At 45.0% G+C, this 21,941-nt stretch overlaps 4 protein-coding genes across 6 annotated transcripts in view; 3 read left to right on the top strand and 1 right to left on the bottom strand.

The window, feature by feature from the left end:
- Window positions 1-33: 33 nt before the first annotated feature.
- bbln (bublin coiled coil protein) lies at window positions 34-5,531 on the bottom strand. 3 transcript variants are annotated; one of them, XM_061262732.1, is made up of 2 exons: window positions 5,226-5,387; window positions 34-1,478 (listed from the first exon to the last, which is right to left on the bottom strand). In XM_061262732.1, exons 1-2 carry the CDS (start codon window positions 5,266-5,268, stop codon window positions 1,261-1,263), a joined length of 261 nt encoding a protein of 86 aa, XP_061118716.1. In that variant the 5' UTR covers window positions 5,269-5,387; the 3' UTR covers window positions 34-1,260. The 3 variants fall into 3 exon arrangements, 2 of the variants coding, with proteins under 2 accessions (XP_061118716.1, XP_061118715.1); XM_061262731.1 differs by lacking the exon at window positions 5,226-5,387 and adding an exon at window positions 3,200-3,642; XR_009710140.1 differs by lacking the exon at window positions 5,226-5,387 and adding an exon at window positions 5,396-5,531 and having other exon boundaries at window positions 1,341-1,478.
- surf2 (surfeit 2) lies at window positions 4,309-7,175 on the top strand. Its single transcript, XM_061262730.1, has 6 exons — window positions 4,309-4,596; window positions 4,893-5,044; window positions 5,202-5,305; window positions 5,959-6,144; window positions 6,730-6,875; window positions 7,061-7,175. The coding sequence occupies exons 1-6, from the start codon at window positions 4,522-4,524 to the stop codon at window positions 7,151-7,153; spliced, it is 756 nt and encodes a 251-aa protein (XP_061118714.1). The 5' UTR covers window positions 4,309-4,521; the 3' UTR covers window positions 7,154-7,175.
- Window positions 7,176-8,455: 1,280 nt separating this feature from the next.
- Window positions 8,456-11,654, top strand: LOC133105507 (uncharacterized). Its single transcript, XM_061215649.1, has 2 exons — window positions 8,456-8,652; window positions 9,532-11,654. Exon 2 carries the CDS (start codon window positions 9,596-9,598, stop codon window positions 11,411-11,413), a length of 1,818 nt encoding a protein of 605 aa, XP_061071633.1. The 5' UTR covers window positions 8,456-8,652; window positions 9,532-9,595; the 3' UTR covers window positions 11,414-11,654.
- A 1,982-nt stretch (window positions 11,655-13,636) lies between these two features.
- surf4 (surfeit 4) overlaps window positions 13,637-21,941 on the top strand; it is an 11,959-nt gene continuing 3,654 nt past the window's right edge. Inside the window, exons 1-4 of the mRNA XM_061263039.1 lie at window positions 13,637-13,879; window positions 20,178-20,364; window positions 21,341-21,417; window positions 21,539-21,582. Of these exons, the coding sequence (XP_061119023.1) occupies window positions 13,832-13,879; window positions 20,178-20,364; window positions 21,341-21,417; window positions 21,539-21,582 (356 nt within the window). The 5' untranslated portion in view covers window positions 13,637-13,831. The remainder of the gene's footprint in view (window positions 13,880-20,177; window positions 20,365-21,340; window positions 21,418-21,538; window positions 21,583-21,941) is intronic.

The following is a 21,941-nucleotide window of genomic DNA, read 5'->3' as shown; positions in this document are numbered from 1 at the left end:
CCCCCTCGTCATTGGTTCTGCTTACTGAATGAGTTTTGTGAGCTGTACATCTTTATTGATAAATCCTTCACATCACAGCAGCATCTTTCTTTAGGAATGCAGGCCTATGTATGCACAAACATTTCACAAAATACTCTGGCCAACAATAATCTCCAGAATTAATGCAAACAGACAATCACAGACTGGGTAAATATTGAGCTTCACGTACAACATAAGTCATACAAGTATACAGACTAGGCGTGACAATCTCCTGCTTCATGTCTTATTGCTGAATGGCAAAGTGCTAGCAAAGTGGGAAAACAGAATAAACAACATCGTTGCTCCTCAACATGTTCCCTTAAAGCATGATTTAACAGACGACGGACGTTAATTTGCTGTCGGATAACTAGGAGGTACCTGCATTTTGATACAAAGTAATGTCATTGCAGTAATAACTCAAGTAAACCTTGTGAAACTTTCATTGTACCGGAAACTGAAAACAAGGGAAATTATCTTTGGAAGAAAAACAGACGGATGCTTTGGCTCAGCTTTGACTTTGCAGGACCCAAGACTGGATCACTCCCACCCACAGCCTACACTCAGTGAGCACTTTATTAGGTCTTTTTTAGACTATTTTTTAGACTTATTTGTCTTCTGCCGCTGTAGCCTATCCAGTTAGAGGTTATGACACCTTGTGTGTTCAGAGACACTTCTGCATACCACTGTTGTAATGTGTGGTTATTTGCATTACTGTGACCTTTGACCAGTCTGGCCCTTCTCCACTGACCTCTTTCATGAACAAAAAAATGTTTTGCCTGCAGAACTGCTGCTCACTGGATTCTCTGCAAACTACAGAGACTGATACTCAAACCACCCTGTCTGGCACCAACAATCATTCCACAGTCAAAGTCACTTCGATCGCACTTCTTCCACATTCTGACATTTGCTCTGAAAAACAGATTAACCTCTTGACCACATCTGCATGCTTTAATGCATTTAGTCGCTGCCACATGATTGGCTGATTAGATGTTTCCATTAACAAGCTGGTGCACAGGTCTACCTAATAGAGTGCTCAGTGAGTGTAAATTGATGCTGCGGTTTTTGGGTGGTGGTGGTGCGGGGGTTAATTTCCCAGAACTTCATAACTTAAAACACTCCTGCAATGGAAGACTCAGCGCTCGGGGGGGGGGAAATGGAAGACTTGAGAGCAACCGAGTCTCGACGAGTGACCGGAAAGGTGGGCATCGCAGTTAGGAGGCTCAGTCCCCCGACGTTTCCTCATTAGCCGGGCCTCTCTGACGCCGCGGGGTCCTGTTCGGGGGGCGCCGGCTGCTGCTCCCCCGCCGGCGTCCCGTTCAGCTGCTCCCGGAACTCGAGCCGCGCCTGCCGGTTGGACTCCAGGAGCTCCTGAAGCTTGTCTGTGAGTGCGTCGTTGCGCTCCTCCAGGTCATCCAGACACGAGTTGATTTGGTCCAGCATGGAGTTGATGGCCACGTACTCTAGGAACGTCAAGGCAAAATTCGGATGAGAAGAAAAATTTACAATTGATATTATGGATGCAAGATAGTATTGCTTCGTCACTGGTAGTGGCCTTACTGGCTGGTTGTATGATCTGAAGCAGCTGTATAAAAAATGGTAACAAGAACAATTAGTCTGCAATAACATGCGCTTGCGATATTACTCCATTGTGCAGATGCACTGTTGGAAACTGAGGTCTAAGCCTGGAGGCGCAGTAATCACAACTTGAAATGCATTGACTCAAATACTAGTATGAAGTCCCACGAGGATAGTCTCCTATATCTAAGACGATGTAAGCGGAGGGAGCAGGAGATGCAGATGCAGCTGTGAGCTGTGAGAGAGTATGTGTAGGGGTGTGCGAATGCGAGGAGAGCTGGACAAGTCCTTCAAAACCTAGATGTATAGCAAATGACATGAGGGCAACAACTGTGGATAATAATTGTGGGCTGACATTCAGAAAAGCAGGCATGAGGGTTCAACCAAATCTGAGAAGATCAACAATTTCATCAACCATAATGAGAGAACAGGCCATTCAACCCAGCAATGCTCGCCTTTTCCTACCACTAAAGTGGTTACTCTGCCTAAAGGCTAAATGGTATCTAGCTAAAGGTAATTAAACAGTGAGCACCATAATTCATTGAACAGTGACACATTTTTGTTGTGGTTCTGTACTCTTGCAGTTTGAGTTTAAAAAGATACTTTGAGTGTATTTTCATCCATATCAGCTGAACTGCTAGAGTACAGAACCAAAATAAAAAATGTGTTTGATGTTCACTGTGTACCTTCAAGACACAGCTGCCACGTACTACTGTAACCACAGAAAATGGCTAATTACAGTATACTGTCCTACGTACATCAAACAGCTTTGACCTTGTGTTTGCATTACTTACTCCAACTAAGATGGGAAACATTGTTTACTGTTCACAATACTGTAGGGTTGAAGACCATATGCTGGTGGCAGACGAACAAAATGTGCAGCTGAACTGGAGACTGCCTGAAAGAAGTAATAAATTCAAGAAATGTTGTCTTTCAAAATATCCCCACTGTCAGATTGGCCACAATTGACCGAGGAATGTGGTGGTAACCATGAAGCAGATGTATAAGGCACCGTTTGAACAGAACAGTGCCATAGTGAAAGAACTGCAGTGCCAACATAAGGTATAGACTGTGTATGAAATCTTATGATACACTACTGGACCTTGTGGATGAAAATCCAAGACAATCCTAATGCAACATTTTCTTTATTAGGTATCAATACTACATTATTGCTAGTGTGAACTTATTGATTTGATGTACTGCTTCGAGAAAGAAGGTCGTTTATCTTTTTGCGGTCTTTAGTTGGGAATTTTGAGATGGTATGCTCTTTTTAGACAGCATTGTGTGATTTGTTTAATAGTATGAAGAGTTTTGAGAACACAATTGAATTTCCAGCATGCATTTGCTGTTTTGTAAACTGAAACACAGTTTTGTTGTTTGTGTCACATAGTCCGAAAACTTGCACAATTGTTTCTAACAATGCATCCGAACAATGGAGAAAAACGAATTGCAGTAGTTGAGTCTCGTCATTGACAGCTTCGCCTTACAGGCGTATGGGGTGAAGTACGTCAATAGGCTACATAAGGCCATACACACACAATGGAATGTTCTCCAATTTACACGTAGCTCGTTTCGCAATGTGCATTCTCAATAATCTATACTTTACCTTCCTCGTTGAATTCTTCATCATCCGTATCTTCGTTAATTGAGAGATTGGGATCACCGTTTGGTCCAGACATGTTTTGGGTTTACTTCACAATACGATTTGATGTTGCAATGTGTCGGTAATTGCTATGTAGCGAGTTGTAATTTTAGACGACAAGCTTGACGTTCTGGTTACAACGTCAAATGTAAACCGAAATTGGGAAATGAACGTTATGTCATTGACATTGTATGCTATATCCAAAATATGTTCTTCGTTAGATCGCAAGCTGTAGTTAGCTAGTAGACGAACAAGAACGGAGTTAAGTCGACTAGTAGTTGATGGAAATAATGATAAATAAGTTGTATAAATAACGACATTGACGTACGAATGGACGTGATGTGTCCTGTAGCAGATATCGGGCTTGCCAGACGGCTACAGACGGCTTACTCCGTTGAGGTTGTAAATTCTGCTGCCCGAACTAATGCCTGTAGGAAAAGTAGCCTAGTCATACTAATAATAATTCATACTCGATGTAAAATATATATCAGCATATACTTATATTAATGATTTGTAGATTTAGCATGAATTAAGTGTTTGTTTAGAATGAGAGTGCGCTAGAATAATAATTATACAGGCGGCGTCAGCGAGAGCTATTTGGGCCTTAATGGGCCTTGAATCATATGATCTCAGCTCCATGTTGTGTAAATACTGGATTCCCCAGAGACATTGTAATATTAGACTTTACTGTCCAGTTCCGTGGAAATGCTTCTTTGGCCACATTGGGATATTATAATCACACTTCATGTACCCTATATAATAATAATAATAATAATATTATTATTATTATTATTATTATTATTATTAAGGGCGAATCTTGCCCCGAATCTTACCTTCAACCCCCAATTCCTCCTATAGCTACTAGCCATTAGGCATCAGAATCGTTTGCATCCAAAATATAATTTATTGCACATGGACGGTGCAAAAGTAAAAGTAATCTGGGTCAATAGAGAATATATACACTCACTGAAATAAATCCCAAAATATGCAATTTTTCATCTGACAGCAACCGTTACTGTTGAATGACAGCAACTCTGTCATCGACAAGCACCATAGAGGAATCACTTCCCCTACGTCACAGAACCGCGACTTGAGGATAGCCGTTTCAGGATCAGCGTAGTCTTCCAGGGTTCTTACCTCATTAACCATGTGAACATGTGAAATCTGACCCAGAGTCAGGGACAGAGTAAAGTTTTCTGCGCCGCCTCTTCTCTCCACGTGTGTCCTGAACTGGACAAGTTTTTTGGTAGCACGGAAAATAACATTATCTTTCCTCATCAAATATCATGGAAGAGGTTCCCGCAGATGTGCGTTCATTCATAAAGGACCATCCATTTTTACAACTGACAGAGGCTAAAAAGGCGAGTTGATTCTAGGGTTCCTTTTATCCCTTACCAGAGACATTAACCGTTTTCCCATTGTAGCTAGCTTGTCAGACCATTTACGGATATAAATTGCATGCATTTTCATTGATAACTCGATAAAAAGGTAACAAGCGAGTTTATCACGGTTATATTATACATTAACATATATACGCACCTGGTAAATTAACAGAATAGCTGATCAAGTTAGTAATCTACATGACTGGAGCGCAGTACTTGAATAAATCGTTTTAGTTAACGTTACTGTTTTCTTTTTAATTCTGTGTTTTCATTAGGTTAAATGCGCGTTAAATGGTCACGAGTTTCCCTGTAACCTAAAAGAACTCCAGAGCTTCACATCTGGGAAGAAGTACGAAAAGCTAAGCGCAGTTGCCCAGTTCAACTACAGTCAATACGAGCCACACGTGGTGCCAAGCACCAAACAACCGTGAGTTGGACCTTGTCTGTTCACGGAAGCAGTATTCACATCGTGAAATGTAGACATTGTAACATAACTTGATGTAGTTGATAGAGTGGAAAGTGGACATTACTGTGAAGCGCTGACGGTTGTAACATTGTTATCGCGTCTCTATGCTTCTCCTCAGAAATCACCTTTTCTGCAAGCTTACCTTGCGGCACATCAACCGCCTGCCACACCATGTTTTGCGTCATGTCAACGGGAAACGGTACCAACGTGCATTGCAGAAATGTGAGTAGAGGCAGTTGATTTTTCGGTCTTTCTATTACTTTACACCTTTAAATGCAAAACACAGTCACATTACTACACGTGATTACACACCTTAATATTAGCCACGTTACTGGCAACAACTGTGTAAATGACTAAAGGCGGCGATCCTCCCTCCTGGTCCTGGAGAGCAGCAGAGTGTGCTGGTTTTTGTTTTCGCTTTAACATCTGCCAATAATTTAGACCCAAGTAACCAAGTGAGTTGAGTTAACTGTGTAATTAACTGCTTTAATTGACCAATTAAGTGCTGAGTAACAACAAAATCCAGCACACTCTGCAGCTCTCCAGGACCAGAAGTGGGGACCACTCAAAAGATCAAGTTTAAGTCTTAAGTTTGAAGTTGAAGTACAGTGAAGTGCAAATCAAAACCATGGACAAGTACATTCAGGACCCTAGAGGAAGGTACAGTTCCGAGTCATATAGTTACAAATTGAACCCTTGAGGAGTACATCAACTTACCAAGTAGCATACCACAGTTGGCAGCTAGAGTACTCCTGCTATTGCTCTGGGCAATGCCTTGGTCCAGAGAAATGGCAGGAGCACACCAAACATAACATGCACGTCTTTGAGTATGAGAAGGAGGTTATGGACTGCATTGCGAAATCTCCCCCCTTCAGATGAGGAGTGCGTCCGACAGGGCGTGGCCTTTGTACCCGTCAGCCTGCAGCAGAAGAAGCCTAGGGGGGGAGGGGGGGAGGGGGAGCGGGGTCGCGACTCCAAGCGGGGAAATGGCTTCTGGGAGCCCACCTCCAGCGACGGGGAGGACGGAGACTCTGATGACAGCATGAGTGACCTTTATCCTTGTAAGCATCTCACCACCTCATGGATTATCTGGCATGCATTTATTTTATGTTTTTGCATTGCATATATTGAACTAAGTGTGCATTTTAAATATTTAATATATTACTGAAAACTCTCGCACACAAACACAGTGGTATGCAAAAGTTTGGGGTACCCTTGGTCAAATTGCAAGAAATGCTTTTAATACCTAGTTTTGCTTTTGTTTTTCTTTCATGCTATATTCTATAACACTTGAATGCTGCATGACCATGTCGTAAAGGTTCTTCATAATGTTTTTATTATTATTATTTCACAGTGAATTAGCAGCCATGCTAGCCAAAATGACAGAAAACCAGGCTTTTTGCACAACTTTTATACATGGCCCTATGCATGCGAGGATTTTTTGCTTTACGAATGTGATTTTTTTGCTTTACGAATGTGATTTAACTGATGCTGTATCCATACAATTAAGGATATTGGTCTTAGTGGGCAGGTACAATGTGAAGATGTCACGGTTAGACAACTTTACATTGGGAGGTGAATTACGGTGCTTGAGATAGTTTGTCACAAAAGCCCATTGTTTTAGCTGCGATTGTTTGCCTGCACAGCCACCGTATTCACTTTGAAGGGGCCGCAGCATGGAGAGGAGGGGATGGCAGAGGCGGGCGGGAGTGACAGCTTTCAGACCGACAGTGACGACGAGGAGGCCAGCCCTATGGAGGTCGACAAACAGGCACCACACAAGCGCAGAAAGGTCAGCTGCTGCCATCGCTGTTCCTCCGCCATTTCATGTTGGTGTGTTTTTGAGGTTCAAATCAGAGTTCTGTAAGCTGGACAGAAATGAGTGATTGCAAACGCTTCTTTTTTTCTTTTCTTTTTTCTTTTTAAGTGACATTTTCACGTAAGTAAGCATTTCATTGTTTTGTTTGCTCTCCACAGACACAGCCAGCTGCATTTAAGAAGAGATTCAAGAGTCACAATAAGAAGAAAATGGGGTTTAAGAAAGGTGGAACAGTACAAAATGGAAAGTAATAAAACATTCTCTTGGGCATTATTTCAGTCTCCATTGACATTTTTATTGGTCTACTGAAGATATGAAAATATGATTTGCATATCAAAATAGTGTCAAGGTGGGGGGGGTCCCCTTCTTTTGAGTCTTTTACTCAGAGATGTGTTTGGTATAGAAAGATGGGTTATTGTGGCACTCTCTGTTTTTTGGTTTAGTTTAGTAGCCTGTAATTCAGTTAAAATTGGCAGTCTATCAGTGTAAAAAGCATAACTGTATCAAGCTGCCTGCCTAGTAATTATTACCCAGCATGCTCATTAATGAAGAGACCATGTCAGCATGATTTACAGGTTATAAGACGTGTTCTGAGAAGTTGGGAACTGATTATAGCAGACTTTTTAACCAACACTGCACTGTGAGGGGGAAACAAGTTCAGTGTAATTCTGAAGTTCAGAATACATTGCATGCAATTTCAATTGGTGTAAGACTCAAGAAATGGACACTATGCAATATAAAAACACAAATTTCAGCATAGATAGTAAGACATCAAAACAAATTTGTGCCCAATAAGATGTATGCCATTTAAATGGTTGGCATTTATATAGCGCCTTTATCCAATTGATGCTTCTCATTCACCCATTCATACACACACTCACACTCACACACCAACGGCAATTGGCTGCCATGCAAGGCGCCAACCAGTTCATCAGGAGCATTTGGGGGTGGGGTGTCTTGCTCAGGGACACTTTGACACAGCCCAGGCGGGGGATCGAGCCAGCAGCCCTCCGACTGCCAGACGACTGCTCTAACTACCTGAGCCACTGTCGCCCCATTTAAAATAGGCAGTTCGCTGAATAAACACACTTCCTGTTTAAAAGCATATTTAATTTTGAGCAACAGCGCAATAAAAAGCTGGTGCATAAAACCACTATAGAGGCAGGGGACTACCATTAATCAAAAAAGGAGGAACACCAATTAAATCTTATCACAATAGTTGAATTTTATGCACCAGCATTGCATGCAACAAACTTTCCTCAATGCCATAAAACGACACAGTGATGCAGGGCAGGACGTAGAGTGCAATTAACACTAGTCCAGACACGGCTGTCGGGTGGACTTGACAATTATACTATATTATTTCTGGGACTAGGGCAATAATACACGTTCACAGACCGATGCGTTATTTTGTGATTGCGGCAGGAATTGTGTTAAAATGTGCGCATCAAATGACCAAATGCTCACTTTCCGAAGATGTTCGGAATACCATTGGTTACATTCGAGAATAATCTGTGGGTCTTCAAATTACGTGTTCAGGTTTGGATACATCGTCTATTAACCCATCCCCGTGCATGCAGGCCTACAGGGATGCAGGGAGCTACGACCAAGATCACGCGACTGTTGTTCAGCAGCGCACTCTGAATGACGACAGAACAGCGCCTGGCGGGGGTTGTCGCATGTCGAGTTTGTGTTGGATGTTCTGAAAAAACAAAACAATACTGGATCAAAGCTTTGCATTGATTTAGCGGTAAGAAAATAATATTGCTATGTTTACTGTGCATCTGTTGTACGAAATTAGCTCATTATCGTCCTTATTGCGGAAGCCAAGCGGTTTGTAGGTAGACGGCTGTTCCAGAGAGCTCGTGGATGGTCAACAAACGGGAATCGCTACACAATGGAGACCGCATTCTAGCGACTATGAACTCTGCATGTAGCTAGCTAGGTACTACATTGTGCATTAGGTTAGACAGCAGTCGTTAAATGCTAATATGCACAATCTATGTGACTAATATTTACAGCATTCCAGATTTCAAGACGGGCGAATATCATTGTTTTCCATCTAACCAATAGGTAACTTCAGCAAGCTGCTTTGCTAGGTACATACAGTAGTTTATTGATTATTGATGTGCGGTCTATGACACTGGTCGCTAACTATAGCTATTTAACTTCTACCTTTAGTAATGGAAACAATTAAACAACCTTTGTAGCGAAGCAACTGTTTGTTAAAATCTGTCTTACAAAAACATGGCTAATAGCTAGTTGATATTTATTATTTACTGATACTACGATATCGTTACCGATATTGCAATTAGCATACATTCTCTCTCATTTCCCACGTATGGTTTGTATGTTGATTCTGAGTCTGCAAATTTTTGACTACATTTATTTTGTTAATCTCTAAGACGAAGAAAAAGACACAATGACCTGCACAATATGCAAAAATATCCCCGTATCCCTTTGTTGGCCACTTAAAGACCCATACAATCCTTGGGCACACATTTTGGAATGTAAGATTCATCCCTGCTTTCCATGTATGAATGTAATTTGCATGTTATGTTCACACACAGATTATTTCATCATTGTGCAGAAATTACAAAGTTGCCTTTTGTCTCTGTCTCTGAAACAGAAGCCGCCACCTTTGGTACATTTGAAAGTCCACTCTAGGGCCGCTCTCCCTCCCATTGCATGCCATGGCGAGTGCTTCCCCCAGATTTACTTGGTGCGCCTGCCGCAAACACAAGATCCCCTCCAAGGACACCCACGAGCTCTGCTTGCACTGCCTGGGGATTCAGCATGCCAAAGAGGCCGTGCTGGAATACGGCAAGTGCCCTCACTGTGCCAAAATGGACTGGAGCACCTGCATCAACCGGCTCACCAAGGTGCAGGAGGTGATCTACCGCGAGAGCCAGCTGAGGAAGAGCGAGGCAGCCCAGTCTGAGGCCCAGCCCAAGCCCGAGACCTCCATGGTCCCCGTCAGCGAACCCAAGGCCATGAAATGCATGCCGCCTGTTGCGCCCACCCCGGCTCCCCTCAACACCGCCTCCGTGCCCTCCTCCACCGTCCCGGTGATGTTCACCATCCTGTCCCCGCCCCCCGCGCAGATGGAGGCCAATAGCAGCATGCTGAGAGGTGCCCACGTGCCCCCGCTGGCCGTTCAGCAGCCGGCCGCGTCCGGCCTGGGCCAGGCGGGGGCGGAGCACGGGCGGGGGGCGCACTCCTGCAAGAGGAAGCACTTCTCGGCGTGCCATTCGCGGTGCTCCAAGCGGCCCAAGCGGAGCCATGGGAGCCACCGGCGCAGACGCTCCCCCTCTTCGTCGTCCTCGTCTTCCTCCTCGCCGTGCTGGAGCGGCTCGGAGTCCTCCTGCTCCCGGCAGAAGAAGAAGAGGTCGCGGCGGGGGCAGGGGCAGGGCCAGGGCCAGCACGGCCGGCTCCTGGAGGTGGTGCAGCAGAAGTTGGAGGCTCAGCAGCAGGCTGTGCAGGTGCAGTGGACCCTGCTGGAGAAGCGCATCGAGGCCCTGGAGAAGAGAGGAGCTGAGCCCGCGGGCGTGGTGGCGGCCTGCACCACGCTGCCGACTGCTGTCGCCCCGGCGCCCGGCTCTTCGCAGGACGGGGAACGGGAGGTGGAGCTGTGGGCGGAGTCCGGGCCGTCCACGGACATGCCGCCCAGGGAGTCGGCCATCTCCACCGTGGTGAAGCTGGAGGAAGAGGCCGTGACGGTGATGGCGGGTGCGGAGAGGGAGGAGGCCAGCGAGGGGGAGGACGTGCCTCTGCTCCCCGACGACCCCAGGCAGGACGTCCTGTCTGCCACAGAGCTGCAGGCCCTCATCAGCCGGGCCGCCAAATACCTGGGCGTCAGTTTCCCCAGTACCTCGAGCAGGCCGGGCTCCCTGGACCCCACCATGGTGCCGGAGTTCGAGGACCTGGTCCAGAGCACCTGGTCCAACCCGGCCAGCGCCCAGCCCTTCAGGGAGGTGTTCTCCAAGATGTACCGGCTGCACGAGTGCCAGGCCCCGGCCTACGACCGCATGCCCCAGGTCAACCGCTTCATGTCCGCCATCTTCCAGGCCGTCAAGCCCACAGAGAACAAAGAGGCGTCCGTGCCGGCAGAGCGCTGGCGCTTCACCGAGACCCTGGCGGAGAGGGTGTACCAGACCGCCGGGATGCTGGCCCGAACCGCCAACTACCTGCGCTACCTGTCCGACTACCAGAAACGGCTGCTGGTGGAGATCACGGAGGAGAGGTCGGCCCAGCGGTTTCTGACTGTCCTGAATGAGCTGAAGCTCATCGGGGAGTTCACCTCCCAGCTGTCCTCCCATCAGGCTGAGCTCTCCGGCAGGGTAATGGCCTCCTCCGTGGCCATCCGCCGACAGATCTGGATGGCAAAGACCAACTACACGGATGCTTTGAAAGCCACGGTGGCAGATCTGCCGTTTGTTGTCAGCCACACCTTTGGAGCCAGTACAGGTACCGCTTCCAATGAAACAATGTGCAAACAGGAAGCTTTGTGAGCAGCGAAACACCCTGGCAATGTTAGTGGCTCTCGCTCTCTGATTCGGTTCAGAGGCTCCCTCAGAAGTGACAGAAGTACATTGTTCTACCACCAGTGGGCAGGAAAAGCCAGCTGAGCAGTACTTCCCAATTTTTTTAATTTACGAAAAATCGGTGACTGCTGTGTAGACTTTAGCTTTTGGAAAGTAATCATGTCTGCTGATGTAGCATCATAAATTGAAAACTCCAGTTAATCATGTTGAGGTGACTACCTTTGAAATAAATATAGTCTAATTTGAAGTGACTCAAGGCCTTGGACCAATTGTACTTAATTGTAAGCAAGTATTTACATTACTTAAAATGTACAGTTCTACTTATCCTTCAAAAACACGACATCTAGGTAATAATGAGCATGAAACTGTGTCAACACCTATCTGCAAAATGTAGATTTAAGTCTTTCATTTGAATACATTGCAGCTTCCTGTACTAAAATACATTTAATTTTGTCCATGTTTTGTGACACAATATTGAATATGAATGACATAGGTCAGATAATACTGTATGTTAGTAATAAACGAAAACCTCCTTAAATGTTAAATTAGTCCGAAACCACAATGTGCTTACATTGAATCCAGTATTAAATGTGTGTGCCCTGACAAATTAGAAGGGAATTTGATAACATTTTTACTGCCATTTTGTAATGTGCCAGAAACACTCTTTTAAAAAAATCTTTTAATAGAAAATGTTAGTTACTAGTGGAGTGACTTCACAATCCTCTCCTGATACGTTTCCCTTGTTTTCAAATCCTCCGTGTTGCTAGCTGCAAGGTAGAATATGATGTGGTGTTGTCACTTAAAAGATTGAAAGTTATTCAATCAAAATTAAGCTATGAAGCCCTTATATTTATGTATTTTGAGCACTCCCTTTATGAACTGGACCAAACTGCACCTTACTTTACTGCCAATTCCATGTGTTGTGTGTGTGTAGCAAGAAGCATTCTGTACCAAACCGTTCATCTACTCTCACATGCAGTCGAACATTTTAAAATGTCGTTTTAGGTCTTCCTCCGCACTGTTTTAAAGGATTAGTTCACTTTCTGGGGTTTTGTGACAGTATTATGTTTGAGTGTAGATGTTTTGTGTATTTGCAGAAATTGCCCAGGTCCTGCTGGCTTTACAGTGCCAGGTAAAGGGGCCTCCTGGGGCTTCATGGTTCAAAGCAGTTGGAAACCCTCTCATGCCCCTACACCAGCTATTTTAAACAGGCAGGTCATCAGAAACGTATGGAAATTTGTGGAATATCCTTAATCACACACACACACACACACAAAACTGAGAGGCACCCCCCCCCCCCCCCCCATACATACACACATTGTATGAATCTAATAACTTTCATTCTATTCTATAGTGCACAGTTATTGCTACAGACATAGAAGTATGTTATGACTACACCCCATTTCAAGGTAGTAAACCTGTATTTTAGACAGGTTTGTACATTGTGCATTGTCCTGGGGAGTGTTCTAAATACCTTCCCTGAATTTACTAACCTCGGGTTGCAAGGACGATGGAGAAGAGCGAGAAAGTGTTTTAAAGTAACGGGCTCTGGAAGTTAGTAGGCCTTGTTTGTGTGTTTGTGTTTTTGTGTTTTTGTGTTTGTGTGTTTTTTTGTATTTTTTTTTTGTATATGCATCTACCTCACTGTCATTTTTATTAGACTGTGTTTTTACCTTTAATAAAATGTTACTTTTAGTGACTTTTATTTTTATTCTGTGCTTTGGAATGAATGCACACCTGTGGGCACACTTAGCAGTGATGGCAAATTTCCTTCACTTGTGTTAGTCATCATCATCTTTACAATATTAGTTATGATGTTATTTGCTATTGAAGTTGGATTTTAAATTGCGCTTTAGCTAGATGGAAACCCAAAATGATGGCAGTATAAATTACAATGAGGCTGGTCAGATTGATTGTTTATGATGATGTAATGAAATTTGTATTTCTTGCATGGTAGATTACCATAATGTAGTCTTGATGTTTGCAAGGACCTCTAGAATTGACAGCAAGCTACATGGAATACTGATAAAATACCAAAAGCCTAGTTCGTACTAGGTATTGTTTCAGTGTTTTCATAAACTATGGTATGGAGGGCTATTGTAAAATTAAAATCTGAACGTAGCTGTATGATGAATCACAAAAAGGCCACTTTTGGATCAGCATACGTGGCACACCGTGGCCCCTAGAGCTCACCAGCGCTAGTCAAGGCGGCGCGGCGCATTGTGGGGCGGAGGCGGCCTTTCCTGGTGAGGCAGGCAGGCAGACAGACAGCTTTGCGACTGCGGGGCTCAGTTCTACAAGTGAAACCGATATAAGTTAGCGACTCAGGGGGTGTCTTCGCTGCACTGGTGTTATTTCAGCACCAAACCACATTAAAACCTAGACATGGGACAGGACGATTTAATGAATACCGCCGAGGACGTGGCAGACCAGGTGAGCACACGGGTCGCCGGCACATGAGTGTTGAGTCTACGGAGCGAAATTACGAGCTGGGGCCAGTTATCAACCGCTTAAGCCCCAAATTTAAATGCTGGCGCTGCAGCTGGGCTTAGCCTGCTTTTCGTCCGATTGACACAGAGTCGCTAAGCTGCTCCATTGCTGGCCAGCAGAAATGTAATTTAGACGTGTTAGTTTGATGGCAATCTGGGGCTTTATGGTTAGCGACGCATCACCGCTGGCCTGACAGCGGTTCATTATGCATAGCAACCCGGCCACTTGTTAGAAACCCAAAAAAAAAAACATCTAACTGCTAACGAGGAAGAAAATAATTTAACCATGCCGACATTGCTGGGCGAGTAGGCGTCTTCCCTGCTAATAACGTTAGCTAGTTAGCTAAATTAGATGTTCAGTTAAATGGCACCGCTATGTATGCTAGCCGAGATAATGTTTGCAGCTTAGCTTAGCTTGCCTGGCTAAGAAAAGAAACCGTTGTCCCATAGCTAATGTTAGCTAGCTAGCTAACTTGCACGTCAAGGCAAAGTTAGCTTAGCCAGTGTGACCAGTGACAATAAATGTATAGCCATGCGGCTGGCGATAAATTCAACAGTTGTTATGAGTCGGATCAGTTTCTGTAACGTTAAACTTTAAAGACGAGCTAACTTGGCTACATAACGTAAACAATTATCTAACATGCTTGGCCAACTAAGTTACAACGAAAGATGGCAGGATTTAGCTAGTATGACGGTTAGCTAATGTTGGTTAATAATGTTGAGTATTTGAGCAGACAATCTCTTCTGCATGCTGTGCTTGCCAACTCATACTAACTTGCAGAATACATTTTTTGTATATTCTTTGTACATACTTAGCTATTTTAGATTTTTAATGATATTTTAGATTTAGCTAGACAACTTGCCTAGCTAAGGCTTTCCATAGTACTGCATAGTACAAATAACCCGTCCACAAAGTAGATTGTGAAATCGCCCTCCCCCACACCAAAAAAATTAATAAATAAATGTGCTTCAGGTATATCCCCCGCCAATAAGACCAAAAAAGAGCAATCGCACTGAAAGATCATTTTCTGAGACTTTGGCCACACAAGTTGTAGCCACATCAGTAATAATATAGCTAAGAGCCAGTGGCATTCTCAACAACAAAATGGTGCAAACTTGTGCAAGTTCAGCTGTTGTTGCGCCAACAGGCTTATTCAAAGCCAATTACCCGTTATGTAACTTTAAAAGCAGAGTGCACAACTGGATTTGAACCTGCAGGTCATTCATCTTTAAATACTGCACAGCGATACCCCTGGGACATACTGGAGAGAATGGAACGACCCTCTTCAGACATAGATAGTAAGATTGCATTGGCAGTCCTGTGCCCAGCCAGTTTAAATGTGTTTAACTTAACGGTGTGTCTGTAATACTTGCTTGCGTGGCTGTAATTGGAATCCCCTTGAAATTCTTTGGTCTATATGTGGAGAGCTGTCTTGCACTTTAGTTCACTTTGCCGTGCCCTCTCTTAAGCTGCAGTGCATAGTAATTGCAAGGGCTTATATATATATATATATATATATATATATATATATATATATATGCACACACTTGCACGCACGCACGCACAATACGCACGCACAATACACCCACACACAAACTAACAAACTTGCACGCACACACACTTGCACACACACACACAAGCAGCACGTACAAAACCATGTATAGAAAATTTCTGATTGATTTTATCTCAGCTGGATGTATGGAGGTACCTTGAATCAGCATTCATTCTGTGCTACAGTGGGAGGATTGACACCTAAGTTTAATAGTACACCCACTAATTACAAAGGGGAGTGGCAGGGCTCGTCATCATCCTCCTAACAGGACAGGAGGAGCAGTCCCATTACATCAGATACAGAAGGTGGCTGGTACCACTGTGACTCATGTTTACATTGTGTGCTTGTAAGGTACTTCCAAGAAATTGGTGGGTGTTTATGTAGATGTGTATATATATATATGTGTGTATATACATAGATATATATAATCTGCGGACCTTCATGAATGTGCTTTGAGCTTGTGGCTTCATTTAGCGTTCTTCGTGGGAGTAAGCTCTTAAGTTTATATTTATTATAGAGGAGAAATTTGGTTATTTAAAAAAAACATTAACCCTGGAGCCCAGCTCGGCGTGGTTGCTTTTTAACGGGTTTCCTGTGTTTCAGGTAACGAGAGGAGACTGCTTATGAAATAAAAGGTGATGAGGTGTGGTTTTAACGTACTGAGTGATGTGAAAGAGGATGTGAAAATGAAAGTTGTTTTTGTTTTGGATAATTTCAGTTTGTCTACGACAAATCACAGCTGATTCTGATTAGCTGCCTGAACATTGACGCAATCTGATAGGTGTGCTTTGCAGACATTGCCATAATCTTCCTTCTGGTATTCAATCGCCAACCTCGAACGATTTCATAAAAGGCCTTTGTGGTCAGGCTTTTCAGCTTGCACAGTCACACATAAGCAACACGACACACAATGAGCCACTTTTATAGCAGAACCGGCTTACTTGCCGCGTGCTGATTGGTCCGTTCTGGTAAAAAAAAAGTCACTTCAGAGTAAGGGTGGCGTGAGGCAGGAATAGAGGTGTATAATTGCGCTAAAGATGGCCTTTATCGGTTTCCACCTGATTAAACGGATCCGGTCCATGCTCCGAATCCACCCGTGCCCTCTGCTCGAGTTCGTTTCGCCTGTATTGAGCTATAAGTAGCATCGCGTGTTTCTGAAACAACCGCTCATTAACGGTGGAACATAGCCTGAAACCTGGTTCAGACATGTACGAGAAAATCTTTCAGTAACTAAATTCGAAATTATGGTGGGCCATTGTAAATTTGGTGGTTGAGGCGAGTTTCCCCCTCATCACTGTAAAAGCTCTAGTGAGAAAACCGAATAGTGAGAAAAGCGCTTTATAAATGATAGAATTGATGAATTATTAAATGAGAACTTGTTCTCAGTCAATTTAAATACATAGTCAAATAAAGGCTAATGATAGAATTCCATTCTAACGCAGTGACAGCGCACTGCGAGGCTAAAGTAGGCAATATTGGTCGGTGTCTGACTGAAAGGCTCACAGCAGCCTTTGGAACGCTCCGATTGGCTGCTGAGCTTCCCATTCATGAAAGCCGGAGGAGTGCAGTGGGACTTGTTGAACCGCGATTGGCTGCTCGGACTTGGCTGTGCTGATGTGGATGGCTGGATGGGCGGGGCCTGGGGGGGATGGGGGGGAGGGGGCAGCCTGCTCGCGATTGGATGGAGCTCTGAACTCTTGTTTTTTGCTTTGATAAGGAATGAGCGAGTTTTGTACAGTCGTCCGTGCTGCGCTTTGACTGCAATGTTTTGACTGGTTACTGGTTCAATAAAGCAAGAAGTAATTGATTTACTGTGGATGATTTGGCTAGCTTTGTATTAAAAAATAAATAATTACATTTCTGGCCTGCATTTCATTGAAACTACATTAAACATTACCTGCTGTTATCGGTACACGAGTAAAACTGAAGTTTTGCTGAGAAGAAAACTGTTTCGGTGAAGACAGGAGGGCAGAACTGATGTTTAATTACTATAAAAAAGTAGTCATGAAAAATAAAAACTTTTTTATTTATAAGATCTGGAACAATGCAGAACTATTAGATGATGTATTAAGATGCATTTAGACCCGTTTAATACCATAGTTTCAGTGAAGCGGGAATATTTTGAGCATATCCAAAAAGTTGTTAATGTTTTTAATTGTGACCCATTTCCCCTTCAGAATGGGGGCCAAAGAATTGGGGACTGTTTGCAGAAAACATGCATTAAGTTAAGTTTTTACAACCATAGACAGGTGCCTCTCTTACGAAATTAAACCTTGCAGGGTCAAAATGTAGTAAATGAAGTTTTAGCAGACATAAACCAGTTATTTATTAATACCAAATAAATGTTTTCTGGGACAGTGAACATGAAACAAGGTCAAATATGTCAGGCATTTGTCCTTCAGAAAGACTCCGTATCCCCTGTGTCGACAGGAAGTGGCTAGATAATCCATTTCCTCTTTCCTAGAAACGCGATCTCTGGAGTCGGACAGAATCCATAAACTGACCGCTGAGATCTGGCTTGTCTCACTTGTTCACAGTGCGAGTCACTGGTATTAAGTGCACTGGAAACCACTCGGTGGTGCTGTTGGCACACTGGAGGCAGAAGAGTGAGAAAGGGGATGTTTCTTTAGGGATGTTGGTGGCTGGCTCATTAGGAGATGAGTATGCTGTATGGATATGCTCAGTGCCGAACATGGCTGCCTGACAGATCGATTTTGGCAGCTGAATTTGCAAACCCTTATCCTTCCTTCTCCTAATAATCAGGATCATTAAATTCCTGACAGTTCCCGGTGCTTCTCTTTAAGATATGTGTAGATGTGTCCATAGATGTGTGTGTGTGTGTGTGCGCATGCGTGCTTATGTGTGCTTATGTGTGCTTATGTGTGCTTATGTGTGCGTGTGCTTGGGTATGTGGATGTGTGCGTGTTTGTGAATGTGTATGTGTGTATGCATATGCTTGTGTGTGTGTGTGTGTGTGTTTGTGAATGTGTTTGTGTGTGTGTGTGTGTAAGTGCGTGTGTGTATGTGTGTGTGTGTGTGTGTGGGTAAATGAATATGCATGCAGAGGGAATGGGGCATGTGGGAGCAGTATGCTGTGTGCTGAAAAGGCCTGTTATCCACAGTGTTAAACGTGGGCATGCTTGGGGGCAGAATTTAACTGGAAAATCTAGCTTGCACACAGCCCTAGGGAATGTGCTACTCAGTGGCTTCAGCAGGCTTTCCACAGCAGAGCAGTACTGTACACGTTACAGTACAGCCTATACCAGCGGCACTAAACTCCACGTCCTGCGGGCCACACTGTCTGCAGGCATTTTCTTCAACCATGCGCTACACCGCCTGATTTAGCTTTGTACCTTAACCAAGCAGGTTAAATAATTAGTGAAATCAGGTGGTGTAGCGTACAGAAGGAGCAAATACTGACACTGCGACCCGCAGGACGTGGAGTTGAGTAGCGCTGCAGACACTGCGGCCCGCAGGACATGGAGTTGAGTAGCACTGCAGACACTGCAGGACGTGGAGTTGAGTAGCACTGCAGACACTGTGCAGGACGTGGAGTTGAGTAGCGCTGCAGACACTGCAGGACGTGGAGTTGAGTAGCACTGCAGGACGTGGAGTTGAGTAGCGCTGCAGACACTGCAGGACGTGGAGTTGAGTAGCGCTGCAGACACTGCAGGATGTGGAGTTGAGTAGCACTGCAGGACGTGGAGTTGAGTAGGGCTGCAGACACTGCAGGACGTGGAGTTGAGTAGCGCTGCAGACACTGCAGGATGTGGAGTTGAGTAGCACTGCAGACACTGCAGGACGTGGAGTTGAGTAGCGCTGCAGACACTGCAGGACGTGGAGTTGAGTAGCGCTGCAGACACTGCAGGACGTGGAGTTGAGTAGCGCTGCAGACACTGCAGGACGTGGAGTTGAGTAGCGCTGCAGACACTGCAGGACGTGGAGTTCAGTAGCACTGCAGGACGTGGAGTTGAGTAGCACTGCAGACACTGCAGGACGTGGAGTTGAGTAGCACTGCAGACACTGCAGGACGTGGAGTTGAGTAGCGCTGCAGACACTGCAGGACGTGGAGTTGAGTAGCGCTGCAGACACTGCAGGACGTGGAGTTGAGTAGCGCACCAGATAATGCGGCCCGCAGGACTTGGAGTTGAGTAGCGCTTCCTTGTACTGTTCCAGTGCTCATCATTTTGGTTCCTCTCCCTACTGCACCCCTGATACAACGCTCATTCTCCTTCCTTTCTGTGGATGGCACAGATGGCCGACCTCCGTGTTAAAGGTCATGGCTTCCTCCGTCTGTGCCGCATACACGCCCTGCTCTGGTGACATTAGTGAAGAGGACGTCAGGTTGAGTTTCCAGCAGACCAGAATGTGGTTTACTGGGATTTGGGCTGGCAGCATTGCATCGTGATTAGGGAACTGGGCTCGTAACCTAAAGCGTTGTACCGCTCACCACTAAAGTATTCCAGTAATGCTTTCAGATTATTCAGTTAGAGATTCCTTTCATTCCAGCATCTGCCGTGGTGAGTTTTGGGGTGGGTCTGTGTGGGGGTGTGTTCCCTCTGATCTCGACACGCTCTTACCCTCCTGCAGTTCCTCACCCCCACGCCGTGAGCCAACTCGGAGCCCTGTCCTAGTGAGTTTTTGGGGTTGTGTTTCCTGTGATGCCCACACGCTCTCGCCCTCCCGCAGTTCCTCCGCGTGACCAAGCAGTACCTGCCCCACCTGGCCCGGCTGTGCCTGATCAGCACCTTCCTGGAGGACGGCATCCGCATGTGGTTCCAGTGGAGCGAGCAGCGCGACTACATCGAGGGCACCTGGGGCTGCGGCTACTTCCTGGCCACCTGCTTCGTGCTGCTCAACCTCTTAGGACAGCTCGGTGAGCGGGGGGGGGGAGGGCAGGAGGGCAGGGGGGGTCACACAGGGCTCTTTCCAGACGCTTATTTTATCCTTCCTTTTCTCCGTGTTCCTCGCCTGACCTGGATATCGATCGAGGTCCACCATCTTTAAGCACATTCCAAAACGTTAAATGTTCCTTCAAGGAGCTAGGAGGCTCCTGGAGATTTCTTGAGCAAGGAAACGCAAGCGCATCCTTTTTTTTGGAATGTGGATTCACCTTCCCCTGTGGGCCACACATCTGCCACATCTGTAACTCACGTTTGAACATGCAAGGACATTACATTTGATTTATTCCTTCCCTGATAGGTGGCAGAAAAGGAAGGAGGAGAAAATAAGTGATTGGAAAGAGCCAAGAGTCATAATGGGTAATGAACAGAGGGCTTGAAAATTTGGGCTGTGGTTTCTCTCAACGCTTGAATATTGTTTGATGTTGCCTCTTCCAATTGGTCTAGATCAGTGGTAACCAAGTCCTGTAGGTTTTCACTCCACCTTGAACAAAGCATGCCTCATTCAACAGCTGGAGATCTCCTTGAGCTGCAAACCAGTAGTCAGGTGTGCCAAATGGTTTTCAGATTTGAGAGTGGAAAGGCACAGATGGCTGTGCTGGGAGACTTCAGACAGGCCAGGCCTTCACAGAGTAGCTGATCTGTGTGCTCGCTGCAGACCTGGGTCAAATACATCATTGTTTTGGATTCAAATACTTTTGCTCAATTGATCCTGCCTGGCGCCTTTGAGCCGACCAAGAGGACCTGAAGGCGGGTTTGCACTTTCTGAGAGTATTTAATCGGTGCGGAAACACTGGACTAGCTCAGTAAAGTGTAGAACAGTATTTGAATCCGAAACGGTTACGTATTGTACCCAGGTCTGGCTCACTGAGGTTTTGAATGGCAGATTTGAATGTTGGTACAGAACAGGACCTGCACTAAACCCTGGCTGTACTGTTGTCCCTGCCCCAGGTGGCTGTGTCCTCATCCTCAGTAGAAACTTCGCACAGTACGCCTGCTTCGGCCTGTTTGGAATCATCGCTCTTCAGGTAAGCTCTGAAGACCTGCAGTCAAGAGATGCTTCTCGGGTACAAAAATAACAACCTGAATACAATCATTTTTTTGAAGTTGTTTTGGTATAATGGGTCCCTTTTTGTTTTGTTCCTACAGACTGTAGCCTACAGCATTTTATGGGATCTTAAATTTTTGATGAGGTGAGTACTGCAATCCTCAAGATGTTCAGCCTTGCAAATGTGTATCAGAGAAGTCTGTAACATTTTAAACCCCCTGGTGGTTTAGCCTTCGGTGTAATATTGAGCTGATGATGATGATGATATGTCGTTCTCAAACTCACATGCTCCGATCTATGTATTTATTAATGTGGAGTGATTAATCAGGTTCTTATCTTTTCACCCGTCCTCCTCAAACTGCCTCTTATCGTCTCTCTCTCTCTCTCTCTCTCTCTCTCTCTCTCTCTCTCTCTCTCTCTCTCTCTCTCTCTCTCTCTCTCTCTCTCTCTCTCTCTCTCTCTCTCTCTCTCTCTCTCTCTCTCTCTCTCTCTCTCTCTCTCTCC

The sequence above is a fragment of the Conger conger genome, chromosome 12 (genome assembly GCF_963514075.1).
Source record: "Conger conger chromosome 12, fConCon1.1, whole genome shotgun sequence".
Classification (NCBI taxonomy): Eukaryota; Metazoa; Chordata; class Actinopteri; order Anguilliformes; family Congridae; genus Conger; species Conger conger.
The sequence above is the reverse complement of the archived record's forward strand: the minus strand, read 5'-3'. Positions and strand labels throughout refer to the sequence as shown.

Excerpts from the sequence above, each read along its gene's own strand:
- bbln (XM_061262731.1), bottom strand. The coding sequence starts at position 3,272 with ATGTCTGGACCAAACGGTGATCCCAATCTCTCAATTAACGAAGATACG. Across the intron at positions 1,479-3,199 it reads TGAAGAATTCAACGAGGAAG|AGTACGTGGCCATCAACTCC; the intron begins GTAAAGTATAGA and ends TGACGTTCCTAG.
- surf2 (XM_061262730.1), top strand. The coding sequence starts at position 4,522 with ATGGAAGAGGTTCCCGCAGATGTGCGTTCATTCATAAAGGACCATCCA. Across the intron at positions 4,597-4,892 it reads AACTGACAGAGGCTAAAAAG|GTTAAATGCGCGTTAAATGG; the intron begins GCGAGTTGATTC and ends TGTTTTCATTAG. Across the intron at positions 5,045-5,201 it reads GTGCCAAGCACCAAACAACC|AAATCACCTTTTCTGCAAGC; the intron begins GTGAGTTGGACC and ends GCTTCTCCTCAG.
- LOC133105507 (XM_061215649.1), top strand. The coding sequence starts at position 9,596 with ATGGCGAGTGCTTCCCCCAGATTTACTTGGTGCGCCTGCCGCAAACAC.